The sequence below is a fragment of the Poecilia reticulata genome, linkage group LG2 (assembly GCF_000633615.1).
Source record: "Poecilia reticulata strain Guanapo linkage group LG2, Guppy_female_1.0+MT, whole genome shotgun sequence".
In the NCBI taxonomy this organism is placed as follows: Eukaryota; Metazoa; Chordata; class Actinopteri; order Cyprinodontiformes; family Poeciliidae; genus Poecilia; species Poecilia reticulata.
This window is the reverse complement of record NC_024332.1, coordinates 39788271-39809209: the sequence shown is the minus strand read 5'-3', so window position 1 is coordinate 39809209 and position 20939 is coordinate 39788271. Positions and strand designations below refer to the sequence as shown.

Here is a 20939-nt window from a genome sequence, read left to right as displayed (position 1 = left end):
CAAACATTGAAATCCTTAAGACATGACAAAATGTGGAAAAAAAGTTCACGAGATAGTACTTTGCAAACACTGTTTAAAAACAAAATATATTTTCTTAATTTATTTTACCTAGTAAAATTAAATACTGCATTGGACTCTATTTAATTCCAGTGAGGTGTTCGTGTATTTTCATTTTTTTTTTTCTGCAGCAAAAATCCATTCAATCATTTTTCTACTCGAAATTGTGAAAGAGAGGGTGCAGTCTCACCTGGCAATAATGAGGTTTAAATAAGTGTTGACTTTCATACCATTGTCGTTGTTCGTACACGTTATGCTGTTAGAATGCTGCACTGAACCCGGGGAGGGTGTTTTTTTATTATTACTTGAAATCCAGTTATTTTAGTCAGTTGAATATTTTTTACTCACTGTAACAGCAAAGAAGAAACTTGAGAAACTTTAGTGCAACGACGAAGATCAAGCAGCTTGTAGAAAACCAATTTAGTGGCTCAGTGTTCTCTGTAAGTCTGATTTTACGTTCATCAAGCCTTCCTTCATCATCTCCTCCCGATACAGTTATGATGTTTATCATTACATGCAAAGAACAGAATGTAACAGCAAAGCACATGCTCTGTAAATATGTTTATTGCACTGTTCGGAAGTATAAAGCATATCTTATAAAAGTACAAACTGGTTATAGTTGCATATTGTTAAACATGTTTCCTCTGTAGTGTGAATATACTGTAAATGTCTTACATTTTACTGTAGATTATTGGTGAAATGAAACGACAAGTCTTACTGTAAGTGGCTGCTGTGGGTGAACATTCCTGAAAGGGTCTAGGCATGCTCTGGCTGCTCGGTCCAAGCCTCAACTCTTGTGCAGCTGCTAAAAAAAATATTCCTTGCTCACCTAAATCTGAGTGAAAACACTGTTTGACCCCAGGCAGTGAGGATTCATTATGTCTGAGCAACAACCACACTTTAATCGCACATGAATCCATTTTTATTGAAGCATAAATAAATATTTAGGTGTGTTTATATGCTCAAATTCATGAAGAGCTTGCTTAGTGTTAAAGTGTATTTCCAGGTCTCAGCTTCTCATTTTACAATGAATAAATAACGACCGACTGCCCTCTTATGGTTGGTAGAAGAATTACACTGGTCTTATTCAAAACTCCAAATCCCAAGGTAAAACTCTATATTTATATCCCCAGCTGAACAGAGTTATAAAAGCTTTGTGGAGTTATGAACAGGCCTGAATCCATTCAGCTCTGAGTTGATGTGTTTAGCAAAGTGTAACGTTTCTGTTATCTTTAGTTCCACTGTGTGAAGAACACGGATAAGCTGCAAGCTGAAGGTGTGAATCGGTTCACATCAGTTCAACTCACCAACAGCACACACTGATTTGTAATGTCCTCCACTCCCCTCTTAACTGCACAGAAGACAATCTCTACAGTGAGTCTCCTGTAAGTCGAGCACAGTTTTTCGATGCTGAAGTAACCCCATACTGCACAGAAAAACCTTCACTGTAAACCAGTTTGCTCCCCTTTACACCAGATTAAGACTGCGACATGATTTCTAGACCCTTCAATGCTAATCGCAAATCAGTGTATCCAAAATCTCAGCAGTACTATTCACATAACACAGTACTACTCCCACATTTGTCTCTATAAAGAGGTTTTCTACACCTCTACCAAGCTTTGCTTTGAAGGAGAAAGCACCATAAACAGTATGAAAACAGATGCGTCGGGTTTTTGTACAGTGTTGAGCGCCATTTTGGGCAATAATTATAAATTAATGCAGCGCTTTAAGGAGTTGTGCTGCCTTTGTTGTAAAATTAACGCTGCCAGCCAGGCATGAGTCTTGTGCATGCTGAAACAGTGTGAAATCTCTTGCTAAATGGCATCGGGGGGGAGGATGCATTAACCTCGATGTTCCCCATGACCTCAACAAGACCATGCAAAGACTACTTTTTAATGTCACTGTGCGGTTTTACTCCAGTGTAAAGGGGGCTGAATAATAATGCTTATACTCCAACTCTTTTCACAAGTTATTGATGTGAAAACAAAAAGAACATTTGAAAATTTTAGGAAGTTGGCACCAAAATCCCTTCTACCTCTCTTCTTTGTACCTTGTGTCGTTTTCATTCCACTTCATGTTGGAGCATTCATGCTTCTTATCGGTTTCCATGTTAAAGTTAAACAGCTCATCAATTGATACATGTTGTAGTCAGTTAATCCCTCTTATTTTCATATGAACATTTGAAACAACATCAGACTCTCTTTAGCCTACAAACATATCTGAATCATCAACACGTGTCAGTTTGTGTGAAATAACTTGTCTCTGTTTCATGTGGGCATGCTGTCAGTGCAGAAATGGACCATTCATTCCACCAAATTATACAATGTTTTTGAAAGCAATACAAACCAGCTCTCTGTTGCCATAGGCTTTGCATGGGCTTTTAAAAACCCAACAGTGTCTGCGGCTACAAAAGCTTTACATAGACACACACACACACACACACACACACACACACACACACACACACACACACACAGATGTATAAATGAATTTACAAAGAAACTATGTAACGGATCGTTTGTTTGTACAATGACGGCGTTGATGGTATTACAGACGATGTGAACATTATTTATGTAAAAGAACATTAAGGAAACATGTATGTCAATGAAGAGAGTTTTATTGATTGAGTAAATAAAGTTTTTTCTGGTTGATCATCAAAGTGCTGAGAGGTAGTGACTTTTTGGCTGAAGAATGCATAATGAACAGTAATTAGGTAGAAGTTGGGATCATATATAACAATGGCGGATTTGTTGACAATGAGAAAAAGCGTCTAATCCCTTTTAGGAACACCGTCATCCCTATTAGCTCCAAATCACAACATCCGTTTCACTAAATGCGCTAATAAGATGACATTTTACTTTATGGGACACTTGCTGTCAATTTGCATAATCAGTTGCTGTGTCTAAAACTATAATAACAAAAACTAAAGGAGATTAAAAAATGTGTGCCTGTTAATAAAGGGATATCACATTATTGGAATTATTTAAGGTGGGCAGCCATAATCAAAAGTTATAATGGGTGTGGTTGTCAATAAAAATAAAATAATTGCAACAAACTTATGCAAAATCTCAGCTTGCTGGTAGGAAATGTTTTGCAGTGTTTCTACAGTTTATAAACATTTTAAACCACATTCAGTCCAAAGTTTGTGGATTATCACATTCAGATTATTAAGACATTCATTTTTATTTCTGTGTGTTGTGTTTATTAAACCAAAGCCAGGAGATCTATGAAATATTAACTTGGTCTTTTTGAGTATAAATGGGAAAAAATTACCCAAAACTCCATGTTTGAATATGAATAAATCCTTAAATTGTGTTACAAAAGACACTAATTCTGTTTAATAACTTGCAAATTTCTCGAATTTTTGTATCTTTACTGATATAAAAACCTTGTTTCACTAAATAAAACTTGTGATAAAAATAAATTAAAACAATAAAAGAAGCTCACCAAGCCAGTGATGTAATTTAGTATACTTACTTTTTTTAAATCACATTTTGTGGCACAAGTATAAAGGGAGCATGAGTTACAGACACAAATGTGACCACTTGCATTTCACACCGTTTCATAAAGAGGCTGATAAAGATTCCTGCAATATTTACTCCACCAGTAAGCTTTCTCTCCATCTAAGGTAATATTTCACACTTTTGCATCATCATTTCAAGTATGAAGTCACTCTGCTCTGTCCTGACAGCATGAACTAAGTGAACCATGGGAATGTTAAAGAGGAACTTCCATCAATGTTATCTTGGCATTAGAAACCATTGCCTAAATTGGTTTAATTGGAATAGAGCTTCAGAAAGTTGGCAAATTGACTTGATTTAAAAGGTTTAGCACTGGAAGAGCAGAACTATGTACTATGTGTTCATTTTCCAGACATGTATTTGTAGAACAAAAAACTAAATCCTCAGCATTACAGGAATTTTAGATGCAGTTACTGTTAATTGGAATTTGAAGATGATTTTAAGCAAAATGAAAAGAAGCAAAGTCAGTTTGTAAATTAAATTCAAATGTGTTGCAATCTGGAAAAAGAATACAACTATTAGCAGATGTGCTAGCAAATTTAAGAGCTAGAAACTTCATTTGTAAATGAAGATGGACTTTTTTTTCCAAATGATCCATTAAAGACAGAGTGGAGTTACACATAAGGTATGATAACATGACAGGCTTGTTTCAAGTCATTTTCACTTCCCACCATTGGGAATATCAGAAATTCCTAAAGGAATCAGGTTGTCAACTCTTGATGTTAGAGCTTCAAACTACAAAAAGTAAATAAATTAAACTTGGAGACTACAGCAAGAAACACTGAGCTGATACTGGATGCAGGGGTGACATTCAGTGGCATTTTGTTCATTGTTCAGCAATCATAAACATGCCTTACATAAGGCTACTTGGTCTTTGATGTAGTCTCTGCAGGGACAGATGCGATTTAGTGAGTGCTCGGATCTGACACAGCTGTAGAGCAGAGAATCCGTCTGGAACAGGCAATGTTCCCTGGTGCTGTCGTAGGCTGGGAACACAAGGTGGTCGTCTGAAAACTCAGACGTCTGACAAGCTATATTGTGGCTGCAAAAAAAGACAAAAAGTACATTAAATAATGAGCAGCTCTCTTTGTAAAACACATTAGGTTTCAAAAACGAGTAAATTTGCTTATGAAATTGTAATGGACTTTGCTTGCACCATTATTCAGGGTTGCAGAATCACTGAAGCATTTATCCAAAATGAATTATGTAATTGATTCAGATTAATGAATTTCAGATTGTTATGATTTATTCTTAAATTGTTCTCACAATCTAAACATTTGCATATCCGATAAAAATTATAGCTAAGTTGGTGGTTGTTAGTGGGCATTTTTTATAAACTTTAGATTTAGAGGGCAAAACAAATGTTTATTTAAATAGCTCCATTTAAATACCTTAAATTGCTTTACAGAAAATTAGAAAGTTCAGTAAAAGGCAGAACACGTTAAATTTAGACATCACATACAAACAATAATATATATTGTAAGAAGAAATAAATATAGAACTAGTAAAAGGAATATAAAGTAACTTTTGGCTTTTATTGTAAAACTGCTGCAAGTCTTACTGTTCAGTCCTGATTTTAAGGCACCAACTGCATTCATATTTCTGGGTTTCAGGATTAAATTTTTTTTGGAGTTGCTGTTATTGGGAATATTCTGTGGAAATTCACTCCTGAAATGAATCTGCCTGCAGCTTACCTATGCTAACTACGCTGCAAACTTGGAGAATAAAACAATTTTAAAACATATTTTAAAGAAATGTGTAATTTGATACATAGTTTCTAATACTTTTTAAGAATCCTTTATTTTGTTTTATGTTGATGTTTGTCTCACTAGAAGTGTCATATTCATGTTTAACACAGCATGAAATCATACTCACCTGGCGAGATTGTTGGCATTGTTGAGGTATGGAAAGAATGCTGGTTCACAGATAAGCCCCGCCCTCCGACAGGCCTGTTTACACGAAGTTCCTCCCTCTGCTTTCACTACCTGGAGCGCGCTCAGAGGAGGCCAGCTCATAGCAGGTGAGCATAAATCCTGCAAACAAACAGGTTAGAGATCAGCTACCATAGATTAGCTACCAATGCGGACGATACACGGCTCTACATCACGATGTCACCTTATGACTCTGAGCCCATCCAAGCACTGATGCTTAGAACAGATACATGTGTGGATGCGCCAAAACTTTCTCCAGCTAAACAAAAACAAGGCTGAAGTTATTATTTTTGGACCTAAAGAGGAATTATCTAGAACTTCAGTTATTACAACAGATCAGATCAGGACCGAAACCTGGGAGTGGTGATGGACTCAGACCTGAACCTTCAGAGTCACATAAACACAGTCACAAAGTCGGCCTTCTATCACCTAAAGAATAGTTCCAGGGTTATGTCTCTGTAATATCTAAAAACTCATCCATATGTTTATCTTTAGTCACATTGATTGCTGCAAACTGTCTTCACAGGTCTGCCTTAAAAAAAAGATAAAAAATACAAAATCAGTTCAACAGCTGCAGCTGATCCAGAATGCTGCTGTTGGCTTTTTGACTGAAACCAGAAAGATAAAGCACATAGCACCAGTTTTAAAGTCCCCAAACTGGTCCCTGACTTTAAAATACTGTTGTTTAGAAATCACTGAATGGCTTGACATCATAATTCATTGAAAATCTGCTGTTAGTAAATCACCTTTGCAGACCTCTCTGGTCTTCTGGTTCTGCTCTGCATCCCCAGAAACAGAGCCAAATGAGGAGAAGCATCATTCAGCTTCTRTGCACCACAAATCTGGGACAAACTTCCAGAAAACTACAAAACAGCTGAAAAACTGAGTGCCTTCAAATCTAGACTAAAAACCCACCTGTTTTGAGTTGCTTTTGAAACATAATCAATGAAACATTAATCAACAATCTGATGTGTAACAATGGTATTTGAAAAAAATTAATGTTTCAGTTGTTGACTGTGTGTTCTGTGACTATGCATTTTTGTGTTTTTATTATGTAAAGCACTTTGAAATACCTTGTTGCTGAAATGTGCCATTCAAACAAACTTGAAACAAAGGGTGAAAAATCTGGTTTAATAAAAAATGTATAAGCTTTATATAGATATCATATGAAGGTCTATTGTCAAACCTGTTTCTCAATCAGGACATTAACCCTCTGGAGCATTCCTTCACAGGTAAACTCGTAGGGAAGGTAGGGTTTTATCTGGAAGACAATAGAAAATACTTTTAGTAAATGTTTTCAGTGAATTTTCCAGTGGTAAGATTTCCATTAAACTTACAGTGCGATTGAGTATAGCAGTGATAGCTCTCTCCACATCTGTTTGGTTATCCATATCTACCATCCACACATAGGGCTCCCCTATTTCTTCAGCATATGGGTGCTGGGATGTGACCTTCACAATTCAGAAAACAGAAAATCAACAAGAACGATATTAATTTTTTATTATGTTAAATACCAAGTCTTCTGCAAAAACAGTGAAAGATTTTCTCAGTTTATCAGACTTCATTTGATATTTGTTAATTAGATGTGTGTTTAAAAGGTAAAACTTTTATAACAGAAATGAAAGCGACCCCAGACCTCTCTGATGGTGGGTTTTCCTTTGAAGAACTCTGTGTTCAGGCTGCTGTGTGGAGGTTTTAATCTCGGGTTCAGGAAAGCACAACCATTGGCCAAGGCTTCCAGAGGGGCAGGGCCTTCATATGGGAATGACAACCCAACAAAAACCTGCACAAGATTACAAAAACAAACCAGACATTAAAGATGAATGGGTTATGAAAACATAATGTACTAATAAAGGATATCCACAAGGTGTCAGCAAACACCAGCACAATAAATGCTGACATGAGGAGCATGTAAAACATTGCCTTGATGTAGTTTTTCAAACCAAAAACCTACAATCTTTTCAGATTACAAATAGTTTTTTGAACTTGTGTTTTGGTGCTACTTATTATGGTTATTCAGAAAAACATGGTGAAAAGTTTGCCAGTCCTTGATGCCAGCGCCACACAAGACAGACACAGCTCAAATATAGTTTTTTATAGTTTTTTTCCAATCTGTTTTTCTTTTACACAAACTTTATGATCCCTATTTAGCTCCATAGTTACCCTGATAGCATAGATCCTTCCTGCCCTCAGAATCACCGTCCATTACTCTTTCAAGACTCTTTGGATGATGTGAGATATTACACCTAATTTTCCTTTCAGTACTTTTGATTTGAACTGAATTTATTTACCAATTGCTAAAATTTTCCATATCTATACACATTTTTCTACCATTTTCATAAATCAAATTCACTTCCACATAGCTGTTAATTCTACCAGCTGATGCTAAGACAGCAAAGCATTTCTGTCACAGCTCAACAATGTTGGATGGCATTGTTGGGTTTGATGCTTCTCTCCTTTCATCAGGATGAGACCATGAACTGAAGTTCATGTTCTTGTCACCTTTTCCAATCAGTCCTTTTTTGTATCATGCAGCTACATCGATGTGGATCAAATGTTCTTTCTCTTCCAGTGCTAACCAAACCTTTATTGTGGATGTCTCAGAAAACGAATCCTCCTTTCATGGCTTCTATAGAAACCAAACGATCCAAATTGTGCTTTTAAAATGTTCAGAGCAACAATGAGCCTCATCAGAATAACAAAGCTATTTGCTAAAGCTTGGACAATTTGTGTGAGAAATATAAATAAAGGATAATTTTGCAGAAAGCACTGCTCAGAAAACAGTAGAAAAAAGTTTAGCTAAAACTAGCATTATGCTTGTTTGATAAATCTTAGGTAAGAACTACATAAAAGCAGTAAAACTGAGCAGGAATAAATATGAACAGGAGGCATTTAATCCCAATGGTAAGACGCACATGATCATGACTACCTCTTATAATCATCATGATTACCAACAGAAACTTACTTTGCTTTGTCTCAACAAGGTCTGCACTTCAGTTCCTTTGATAATACCATGATTTGTCACGTAGTTTGGAATCAGAATACTGTTGTCGACTGTCCCATGAATGTCCAAGTACTTGTGGATGACATCCAGATAAGACTTTTTACCCTAACAGCAAAGAAATGATCAGTAGTTTTCCCGGAAGATTTCGAAACAGCAAAAGCACAAACCTGATTGACCAAAAGAAAAGTTTTTAAACCCTTCCACCATTATTATTGAGTCAGATTCTGGGAATACCATCCAAAATGCGGCCCTCTTCCCATAAATGAGTGCCTGGTTTTTTCTCTGGGTGGGCTTCAGCTTCTCGTTCTCCTCCAGGCTCAGCTGATGTTGTACCACGAAGCCGAGGAATGTGTTGTCTGGTGTATGAGCTGCTCGGACAATGCAAGAAAACACACATCTTTATAAGAATATACCAGAAATGTGTACAACAGGAGGATGTAAGCCAAATGATCTGATATAGACTATAAGGAATGCAAGAAGACACATACGAAACATGGTGTAGAACTGCATGGGGGTCAGACTGAGGCCACCAAACGGACTTTTGAGGTTGAATTTCTTTGCCCAGCCTGCATGATTGAAGTCTGGTTCAGTGCCAAAGGAGTCCAGCACACGGATTATACACCTGCCGGACACACAGAGAGAGAAATCCCATTTTATTGTACGGCTGACATCCAGATAGGAAAGCATTTCAATGGAAAAACTTCATTCAAGCAGTTAAGAAAAAAAAAAAGAAAGAGAAAAGCTTTTAACACCAAACTGCTAAGTGTTTGCACTACATTTATCTCCACTTATGTGAACAAAATGACAACTTTAGTACAAAGACAACATTTAGTTCAACTCTTACCGTCCCTATTTAGGACATCATATTACTCTATAAAATAAAAAAGTCTGTTCTCAAATTACCTATTTAACAAATTGTCCCCCATAGAAGTAATTTGATTACATTAATAGTCCGTGCAATTCAATAAAGCTTTTGTGGTCAGTTTCTATGTGTTTTATATAATATTAATGACCAATTATTCTAAATCACTCTTTGCACTTTTATATATAAAGAAAAGTAACATTTCTCTTTTCATAGAAGATAAAGAAACAGGATTGTATTTCCCAATAATCACAAATAGCTCTATTTCCAATAATCAAACATCGCGTAAGAAAAGGGTTTTGTTACCAATCCAGTGTAACAAACTGCAGTGCATAGTGGTTGAGTCAGAAAATAGGAAATCAAGTTTATTTGAACAGAATCTATACAAGGACTGGATAAACTATAAGTATACATTTAGATTTCTAAGCAGATTAAACTGATATTAAGTTAGTTTTCAAAAGTGGAAATCATAAATCTTTCATTGTAATGACTACAAGGACTTTTAATTATGTTGTATTGACTTTGTATATAATCAATCAAAGGTGCAAACCTATAGAAGAGCAAACATCTTAAGGTTTATTAGGGCCAGTGTCAGAACATTTATGTGGCAGGTTTTACTTTCATTGAGAAATATTTTTCCATGCATTCATTGAAGCAGATAAAGGATGAGTGGAACTTTAAAGTTATCCTCCCTCAATAGTCGTATTTTCATGAAAGCTTAGCTGTGTGCACTCACTGGAAAAGGAACATCTGTTTCGCTTGTAAAATGTTGGAACGCAGGAAGAACATTTACATTGTGCATGCTTGATGCGCAGGCTAAACGTTTCCATTTGTAATATTACTGCTCCATTTTATGTTTTCTCAGTTACTCTTCTCTCTTGACTTTTCTCTGTAACTGCCATTTTCTTCTCGCTCTTTTGTCTCAGTACCTTTTTGTTACCAGATGTCTCATCATCTCTGGTATCTGCTGTCATGTCTGAGATTCTTACCTCACTCAGACTGCTGGCCGTTATTTTCCTCTCAAGGTTGAAAATGTACATATTCAGTCAGCCTAAGAATTTCGCCATCTAACACATCCAATAACCATTTCAAATGAAACTCTTCCACATAAAAACAATATCTTTATGTTCCAGCATATTCATTCAGTGACTCACCATTTCTTTTTAACTCTTTTGATCAAATCTTTTTTTTTTTACTTTCCATAAATCTAGTGAATGCCTTGGACAAAATCACACTTTAATCGTTTCAAAAGTTCGAAATAATCAGAACTTGAACATTTTGTTTTTGCTCCAGCTTGTTGCTTGTGTAATGACAGTTACTTACATTACTGGTAGCATACTATTTGAAGTTTGCTCAATTTGGTAGATATAAGCAACTGTTTTCCACAAGAGACAAGCTCCATAGTTGCAATATATCTTGAATAAATTAAAAATAGTGTTGCATATTGGCCTGAGAGGCTTTTCCATCAAATATACCAAGTCTGCATTATGTAGCATAATGTAATGCTGCGCTACATCTGAGCCCACAGCACCAGGTCTCTGGTCCCCATCTGAACCAAATGTCAATCTACACCAAGCCCATGATGTGGAAAAAAAAAAATCAATCTGAATCATGAAGATTGACACATTTAAAGTGGAATACCACTTAATTTTATAATTTGTTCACAGCATAAGTGTAACTTTACACTGATATCACTGTATGTAGTTCTAAAGTACCTTTTCTTTTGAGGGCAAGTGGTACGCAAATTTAACAAACAGGATTTGTAGTTGTTCAGTTTTGAATTTGAGTTATCAAGAAATCTGATCTTTGAAAGTAAAGTTTGAGAACCGCTCCTCTGCACATCCCAGGAAATATAAACTCAGTGTATGCCTCAGAGACGCTGCTATGCTATGACTTAGTATTTATACTTTTAAGAGTTATGTTACTAATACATTTACATTAATTACTTATTCAGTGAGTTAATGATAGACATTAATCATTACTAATCTTTTACTTCCAATTTGTGTTAACACTTGATTTGGTCCAGACCGCAGTTAATTGTAAAACCTCCTGCACTTAAAAAGATGGTCACAATTGCCGATTAATTAATCAAGTATGTTTGTTTGTTCAGGCTGGGCCTCACTGGGGTTGCTAGGTGANCAGGCTGGGCCTCACTGGGGTTGCTAGGTGAGAGGCAGTTCCTGCTGATTTGTGACATCACATTAAAAAGTTTCTGAAACGGCTCATTTTCTAGACTCCAAAAAACTTTAACTTACTGCCGAAAACTGACTGGGTGCTTTTTTTTTTAGACGCTCTGGTTGTTTTTAGAAACAGTTGAGACAAATGGAAGTACAAAAATGTGCAAAAATGTTAATTTTGCACAATACTCCCCTTTAAATCCAATCGAAGAAGTAAGAGAGTGCTTAGTTTTTCTAAGAAAGTTTTTATACATGTAATGATTTGTAAACATATTTCAATGCCCATGAAGTTACTCACTTGTATTTGATCCATGACGTCTTAAGTACTTTCTGGATTTGTCTAAGACCAATTATATCTGTATAAATCACATCTGGCTTCACTAGTGAATGTCGAGAGGGACATCCGCCAGTCTGAATCCCGAAAAACCTAAAGAGAGACAGAGACACAAAGAAGCAAGAGGGAAAATATGATAATTATAGCATCAGGCTTTGGCATCACAGAAAAGGACACGATTTGCATTTGATGTCATGCAACACAACTGGGTTTTAACTGCCACATTTATCTGCTTCCTTTTTTTTTCCTGTGAAAGAAGCACAAAAGGCCTGCAGATGAATACTCACCTGTTGAGGCTTGGAAGGGAGGTCGACAGGTGAAGATGGTGACCCAAAACATGAAGTGAGGAAATAAGGTCACTCCACTGAACCAGCTCCCCGAGGGGGCCGCCGCTGAAAGCACTCCCAACTATTTTGAGATCCGCTTCTTTCGTAAGCACACCAGGATGCACAAGTATCTGAGGGAGTTGGGGGAGGAAACAGATTAATGGATAAGAGACGACTTTGAATGCTTTCTTAACTGTCAATATCTCCCTGGCGTCTGCTTCGACTTTTCAGTCAGAATCAAAAAGCTTCCCAGACGTTTAAGGATAAAGCGATGACTCATTTCAGACAGTCACAACATCTGTCCTTCCACTTTCATTCTACTGTGTGAGGTCTGCTGGGAGAAACGCCGAAGTCTGCAAATACATGAGCTTATGTCCCGTCTTTGCCATTAGTGGAATGAAAAGCTTCTCTAAACGAAGGATGAAAGCATCTTTAGAAAACAACCTGAAAATGCTAAATTAACAATAAAACACTTTTAACTACACAAACGTAGAACTCACAATGGTACAAACAATAAAAAAAAATAAATTGAGTGAAAAGAAAATTTTATTTCATTATGAAAGACAGCTGGAAAGAAATGAATGAAAGGTGAAGTCTCTAGATTGGTGTTATTTCATTACAGAAAAACCCTGTAATAAAATATTACAGTGCTGCTTTAGGAAGACAACAATGTACAACCTCAGAGGAAACAATATGGGAGCTGATTATACACAACTGAGAGATTTATTAAAACACAAAATCAAAGCAAAACTATTTAATGTAACAGGAAAGAACACTGGCTTTTTATCGAATTCGAGAGCTTAATCTTAATGATAAAACAAATACCATCTGAAGTCTATAGTGAGAAAACATAGGAAACTCAACCAAAACTCATTCATAGCTTATAGTTAAGCCTGAACATATTTAGAAAATATTCAACATTTTTCATTTTGTTACTGTTAGAAAAAAAAGATGTAAGCCACTTATTGCAGCATTACGTTACAATTTGATTTGATTCTGTTTGTATTCACGGTTAAAATGCTGCACATTTAAACATGTTTGCTTTGTTGAAAAATAATTTTACTATCATTACTTCATCTAACTGATCCACTGCAGTTAAAAGCGAAATAGTAAAGACTAAAAGTCTGTGACATTTACAACCCAAAGAGCCACTTTTACCACCACAAGTCAAATGCCAGATGGTTAAAACTTGGGCCTTCCAACAATAAATTGACCCAACAATTATAAACGCTGGATAAATACGCTTGACATTAAGATTAGAAAAAAAAGTTAGAGAATGTTTTATGAATACAGATATTTAACAATTTAAGATTTGTGAACTTCCAATAACTTTTTACCTGTTTGGCTCTCCGGTCTCCCAGGTTGTATTTGGCCGAGAGAGAACGTCCCGCCTCCAACCAAATCTCCTCCATACTTTTAATTCTCTGTTGGATCCACCTAAATTCAGTCTTGTCGTGCAAAAACTGGTGCAGCCCCTCAAAATGTCCTCGTACCACTGCGTCCTCTAAAACCGGCTGAGGAGAATCAACAGAGCAGATCAGTCCCTCACTAAGTCACATTCATTCTTCTCCAACATTCCTAATGTTGGAGAAGAATGAATGTGACTGGTAGAAATTATTTTCTACCACTGAGAAAATAATTTCCCTTTCGACTCTTTATTTCTGCCCAAAATTTGTGACTTTTTGGCAGCTTCTTAGACCACACAGATTATTTTTCTCAGTAAAAATCTTTGACTTTTACCTGTTCTGTTTCTTCGATGACTGGAGGCCCAACTCGGCCTGGAAGAACAGGGCACCAGGACTCTGCCTTAACAGGACACAAAACGAAACACGGTATTACTTTTAACCGCTCCTGCCTAAAGAGATACATGTATTTGAAGCAAACAAGCTTTTTTTTGTTCCATATCAGGACTTGCAGGGATATAAATTCAATGATGATAAAATCTAATCTTGTCAAAACTGATTCGTGTTAGTGCATGTTTAAAAGCACGTAGGTACCTCGCTGAGATAGATGAGGAAGGAGCACAGCGACCCATTCACACCATAACTGCTGTAGCAAGGATCCGTTTTCCACATGTCCTTCATCCACTGTCACCAGAAAAACAACAACAAAAACGTCACCTTCTGGTTAGTGAGTTGTAGACTCTAAAGTACTAAAACACTGAGAAAATTTCCCTCAGTTTTGCTGTAAACTGAAATTATTTGACATTGACTACAAAAAGAAGTATCTTTACAGAGTAGTCCTAAAGTTGAAGTGCTCATCTATATGGTAGTTTGATGTCAAAGTTTAATGTGTAAGGGAACAAAAAGGAATGATAAATAAACAGGATTAACCATATTCTCACACTTTTTGCTTCATGGTTCACAATCATTATGTAAAACACATAATTACAGGCCTTTATTACCTTAATTCTCCCTTTACACTCCGGAAATCCATCCAATGGTGGCAGCGGGCAATTTTTATCTTCTAGGATTTCATCCTCTAAGGAAGACAACCAGCAGTGTTTTCATTAATAAATATTTCCCGACTTTTCATGTAGTTTGTTAGAAATTGGTGGTGAAAATAAAACATATTTACCCATTTATGTATTCATAAAGGATTTTGCCTATGGTAATTAAATAAATTAGAATATTATCAGCAGAATATTATCATGTTGTCTGGTTATTTGTATGTCCGGCCATTTGTGAATGAGCATTACTTGCATTTCAGTTCTTTACTGAACTCATTATTTATCATAGTAAATCCCAGCCTGATGCTCAATTAAAAATATTGTTAATCCAATTTTCTGCACGGTTGTAGCAATCTGAAAAATATTGCTTTACTAACCCTGAAAGCAAGTCTCCATTGTACGTTTTTCTTACTTGAAATCTAAATTAATAGCCATCCTGTTTAAACTTTTCACCTGTTTAGATTTTTTTAAATGCATTCTTTTCCTGCTTAGCTGTGTTGAATCAAATCTTAAAAATGTTTAGCTTTAAGTTAAATCTTACCAGATTCCACTTTCTCCTTTTTCTCTTCCTTCTGCAGCTGCAACTGTAGAAGCTCCTCCAAGCGAGTCACTTCTTGCCACAGTTGGACTTTGTCAGCACGCAGCTCCTTTATCATCTCATCCTTCATCTGACCTTTCACTTTCTCTGCCTCCATTTTCTCCTGAAGAGCTTTTATGTCCTCCTTGTAGCCTTTAAAACGTGGCGATGGTGAGACTGGAGGAGAGAGGGTCATCTTTCTGCTTTAAACGTGTTGAAAAGGCGTTGGCATTTCTAAATGGCTCTTCAAGCAAAAGTCACGCATGAAGAGCTTTTCCTACATTTACTGCCTATTAAGGTAGGAAATGTTTCCCTGGCTATGTGAAGAGAGATCATTTTAATGATTCAGTCAAAACTGAACCAAGAGAGCTTGCATTTAGAGAATTAAAACAGTCTGTCTACTTGTGTATCATATTTTAATTATTTTAAAGGGGCAGTAATAAGTTTTATTTTTTTTATTTCATTTAATAGCTCAATCAACTACCTTCTGTTGTTATAAAAGGGCCATTTATATCACACGCGACTGATAGTAATCATTGTATTATTTGGTATGAGAAATGCTTTTTATTACATTTTATTCTTGAAAATGAAATCTTAATTCAGTAGCTGAACAAAGAAGAAAATCCTTCTGAAACTGACCAGGCACTGAAAACGGCTCAATTGGAAATGGACACAAAAAGCTAAAGCTCAAAGACATTAGCGGTAGGGCCTGGGTCTGTTCAGTGCAACGTTTTATGATCTGGTTTATTCAGGAGAACGTTTCCACTGCCAGTGGGACTCTCACTGCAGGCAACAGAAGCCTTCAGAAAAATCCAATTATTTTTCCAAGTAAAACATTTTCAGAAAGTTTTTCTGTTTAGACACGAAACATGAAGGAACGAGAGATGACTCAAACATTTTGAACAGCTCTAAGAGAATCATTTCTTCCCGCTGATGATTTACTCTCCTTAAAACACGGTGTCAACTGAAGCCCAATTAATTGAGTGAAATATATTTTTTTTTTAGAAATTAGCTACTGAACATTGAAATGCACTGGATGAGTTTTCTGCCAATAGCAAACCAACGTCACATGAGTTTGACTTGTTTATGCAAAGCATTCAGACGAAATCCATCACCATTAACACAAAAAGACAGATGGCAAAGCAATAATTGATGTCCACTGGCTGCTTGTCGCACCCAGAGTTTGTGAGCCAGAATATTGAATTAATTTTAGGCAACAGATGCATAGTTTTACGTTTCACATAAAACTTGTTTTTTAAATTGTTTTACCATTATTATCCGTTTYGACAAGGTTCAGCAGATCATCCACAAACTGGACACCAATCTTCATCACATCTAGAATTGAAAAGATTAAAAAGACAGAAAAAAAGATTATAAGGAAAAAGTAAAGTAAAAAAAAATCTTTCCATTTTATAAGTGTCACATAAAAACAAAATGATGTTCAACTGCAAAGTTTACATCAAGTAAATAAATGACCTAAAATATCTTATATGCAAACAACTGTTCTCAGAAACTAACCAGAATAATGTTATGTTACACAGGCAGGGTTACAGTTTGATGAATAAAAAAAAATATCTGTTTTTTTTTTTCACCCTTGTTCCTTCTTGTGATTCTTTGCTTCCAAGGCCCGACTGCAGGTGAATGGGCCACTCTTAATGCAAATTGATCCACTTCACAAAAAACACTCAAATATGCTTAATCAGTCTCCATTCATATGGCTTCCTCTGGAGAACTGGGATAATGTCAAAGTAATGCAAGTAAGTGCTGAGTGCCTGGAAACTGCTCAGGGTTAATGTGTTTCCCGCCTGCTCTCTGCTCAGAAGTTGCCAAGAGAGAAAGTCTTTTATTTGTTTCGATTATTTTTCTTCCACGAGGAAGAGAATCTGGTGTCGACACCACTGGTTAACACCCTTACTTCTGCTTCTTTTTTTTACAGCCTGACCCTTCTCATTATCTCACTGCTCTTTTCTCACCTTGGGCATTGCTTGTTTCCAGCCACACCTTCCTGTTCTCCCTCAGTCTGTTGTCACCAGTCACACCGATGATTCTCTGGTCAACTTTAGTCTGAAAGACACACAAGCAATTGAATTTTAGCTAATAGGAATTCAAAGTTTAAAGACTGAGTTTGAAATCTGCCCTGAAATATTTACATATGTGTTCTTTGAAATTAATTTGATTATTTTCAGCTTACTGATAACAATTGCGCAACGTTGTACATAAGAATATTACATCAGACAAATAAAAACATTTCATACAGAAATATGGACTTAAGGAAAAGTTTGTTTAATTCCTGCTTAAAGTAACTTCATGGATTGTTTTCAGTTTTTTGCTTGAGAAAAAAAATAAATAAAAAAAACATCAAAAACAATTTTTATTCTTCCAATGTCCATTTTCTCTTCAATAAATTTAGCTCTGAACTGTGATGGATTTTAAGACCCCAAAAGACAAAGTAAGGAGAAAATGGGAAAAGATACATACCAGAATGAAATAAGGCAGGCCCAGACACCACAGCACACCACAAATGGCCAGCAGCACACACACAGGCTTTTTCAGGATTGGTTTCAGCGCTCTCATGATTAACAGGAGCTGCAGGTTAGATTGGATGTGAGTTAGTAGAAAATACAGCAGATTAAATGTCATGTTTTTTTAGAAATATAATTGTTCTGTTCAGCAGTGGGTTGTAAGACATAAACAGGAGTAAAATGAGAAAAATCAGAAAAACAGACATTTTATATCAAATGATGTGCCTCTTAAAATCCTGACTATGTAAATGAGACTTATCTGTATAAATAAGGGGGAATTTAAAAATAAAAGTGCATTTCCTTTATATTTTGTGTGAATCTTTCTCACAAAATATTTCACAGTGTGAATGCATATTATGAAAAGARAAAATGTTTTGTTTTTTTATAGAGATGGATTGATTTAAGGACACATTTACTGAATTTCAATTAAAGAGACTGTTTTTAACATTTTATTTTCTAAAACTTTTGCCACGAAATGTATTGAGGTAGTAATAATTTCAATCAAAACCTATACCAGACCAAGAGCTTTAAGTCTTGCAACTTCAAACAGTKCAATATCATGACAAAGAAAACTAATCCTGAAGGAATTATTTTTATTTTTTATTTTTAATTCTGGTGATAGATTTGCACATCATTCTTGAAGTTATGTACAGTCCTCTTAAKTTATTGCAGCTCTTTTTAAGCACATTTTATAGTGTATGACAACTATCATATGATCCAAAGTGAATATAACTAATGTAAAAGGACAAACATGYGACAATGGAGCAGAAGAGATCAGACTTTTTCAGATACTTTTACCTGCCAACCGATTTTAAGTCCCATTATACAACAGGTTTTAYTCCTTGTATCAGTTTGTATCATTCCGGAATGATTTTCTTATTTACAATATAATGAGCAGTACATAATCTACCTTTAAATTAATAAAATTAATAAATTTTATTAATTAATAAATCATGAGGTGTTTATATTGTTAATTTGTTTTTCTTGTTCCTGCTAGTAACAGAAGCAGGACTTATCTTTTGAGTTTTGGTCCAACAAAACAGTATTAGATTTACCAGAATATGAGAAGAACTTTGAAAAATAACCAAATAGTCTCTTAGTTCACATTTTATTTAAAGTAAAGATAAAGTGATTCTATATGTTACTAACAGCTACAATGTTCTGAATAATTCACAATTCAAAGAAGAAAGTAAGCTGAATGTCTAGCTGAAGGCAGATGATTTCTTGGTGCCGTTTTTGATGATTTAACACAGAGTATGTCCTCAGGGCTTTTGCTTCCTGTGTGTTTTAGGTGTTTCCTTGCAGTCGCACCTGTAATGAATGTGTGACTTWTGGCTTACTGAGAGATAATGTAATCATTTAAATCAGTTGTGTGTCAATTACCTAACAGTTCTTTCAGCTGCTAAAAAGGAAAAACATTGAAGGTTTGTTAAAATCTAGAAAATTTTAAACTCTCATAAATTAATGGACTCAAATTCCAAAGCTAAATAGTGTTTAAAAAATATTTTAATCTCCTTAAGTAACTTTGACAAAGTACTTTTTGAAAATGTTGCYAACATTCCTTTTGTAAGGAAAAATGCAAATGTTTCTCCTGTATTGCTTGCCTATCTTTTATTTTATTTTATTCTAAATGGGAGCATGGTTTGAGAAAATGRGGCCAAAGCACAAGATCAACCAACGGACAGCTGCAGCTCTTTAAGATTTAAGGTTAAGATGTGTGTTAATCAGGTCTTCCACAGCTGTGTGCTGTCAGGCTGATGAGCTAATGTTTGGTTGGCGGTGGAGAAGATAATGAAGTAACACAGCTTGATTAAAATGCTGTTGAAATTAGTGACTTAAMCAAGCTCTCTATRTGATAGCTTCTTCTTATTGTTAGCAGAGCTAAATTTGCTTAATAGTTAAATCCCTGWWTGAGAGACTGATCCTGTAAATGGTCCAACCAAAACAGCTGTCTGGATATTCAAACATGAAGAACACTACTTTATATCCATCTTTGCAATGGTTTAATATGAGCATTTTAATTCATTGAAAGTGTGATTCTCTGCTGGACATACATTCACAATGAGAAAAAACTTAAAACACTTACATTCAGAAGTTTAATTGGTCCTTCAAGCTCAACAGAAATGAAGCTTTGTGCCTGTCTTAAAGTTTCTTCATGATCCAGTTTCCCTTAAAAGTACAGAGCAGTGCTCAGGCAGGATTCACAGGTGAAAATCTTCTTTGCCGGTGGCAGACCAGAAACGACACTGTCATGCTTAGGCTTCCCCACAGAACCAGTTTATGTTCACAAAACCAGTTTGTCTTCAAAGCAGAAGGCGGGTTTAACAATAAACCTGCTCCTTCAGATTTTAGTGGGTAATTTTCTTTACATTTGTTTTCAAGTTCAGTTTTACTTTTTCACACTTTCTTTACCTATATAAGTGTAGTGGGTTGAGAAAATACACCCCCTTTTAGAGTTTTTTTTTCTTATTTTTTTCTTATATATGTGGATGTTGTTTCCTCACAAAACCAGTTTATCTTTACAAAACCAGTTTATCTTCACAAAACCAGTTTGTATTCATAGTGAAAGTCTGGTCTAAAAATAGACCTGCTTCTTCAGACTTTAGTGACTGATTTTTTTGTGTTTGTTTTCAGATTCACTTTTACTATTTCACACTCCTCTATAAGTGTATGGGTTGATAAATACCTAAAGAAAATAACACCCTTATTTTTGAATTAGTCTTAACTTCTGTCTTTTTTATTTTTATTTTTTCCTCATATAATGGATATATATTTTTGTGTACATACAACWTCTTACCAGTAGGGGCACTGGGTTGGCTCTTTTGTCTGTATGTCACGTGATGCTGGCTCAGATTCCTCTAGATCTGGTACCGGTAACAAGCCTAATGTTATAAAGAAACTGTCAAAAATCCTTTGACCTTTCGAAATGCATTRATTGAATTACAGAGGATGTGCTACACATATTATGGAGATGTTTAGTTTTTCCAGTGCCAAAAGTTACTGTTTGAAAAATGAACTTATTAGTTAGGGGCATGCCATAGCAATGCATAAGGAGAGCACTGCTCTCCTTATGCATTACATGGCAGGCACCTATTGTTCTACACCCAATAGAATGTCTCTTTATTATTATTATTATAAATATAATTTATTATTCTTCCGTTACCGTTAATGCGGCACGT

General features: G+C 35.6%; 1 protein-coding gene across 5 annotated transcripts; it reads right to left on the bottom strand.

Annotated features, from left to right (window-relative positions):
* Positions 1-3517: 3517 nt before the first annotated feature.
* Positions 3518-20663, bottom strand: LOC103460330 (alpha-1,6-mannosylglycoprotein 6-beta-N-acetylglucosaminyltransferase A-like). 5 transcript variants are annotated; one of them, XM_008402433.2, is made up of 20 exons: positions 20558-20663; positions 19847-19929; positions 17717-17824; positions 17212-17302; positions 16508-16573; positions 15203-15415; positions 14617-14693; positions 14210-14299; positions 13953-14018; positions 13550-13726; positions 12174-12343; positions 11851-11979; positions 9002-9135; positions 8748-8881; positions 8475-8618; positions 7146-7292; positions 6847-6960; positions 6696-6770; positions 5454-5611; positions 3518-4620 (listed from the first exon to the last, which is right to left on the bottom strand). In XM_008402433.2, the coding sequence occupies exons 3-20, from the start codon at positions 17810-17812 to the stop codon at positions 4419-4421; spliced, it is 2283 nt and encodes a 760-aa protein (XP_008400655.1). In that variant the 5' UTR covers positions 17813-17824; positions 19847-19929; positions 20558-20663; the 3' UTR covers positions 3518-4418. The 5 variants fall into 5 exon arrangements, with proteins under 5 accessions (XP_008400655.1, XP_008400664.1, XP_008400672.1 ...); XM_008402442.2 differs by having other exon boundaries at positions 20548-20658; XM_008402450.2 differs by lacking the exon at positions 19847-19929 and having other exon boundaries at positions 20558-20662.
* Positions 20664-20939: the final 276 nt, after the last annotated feature.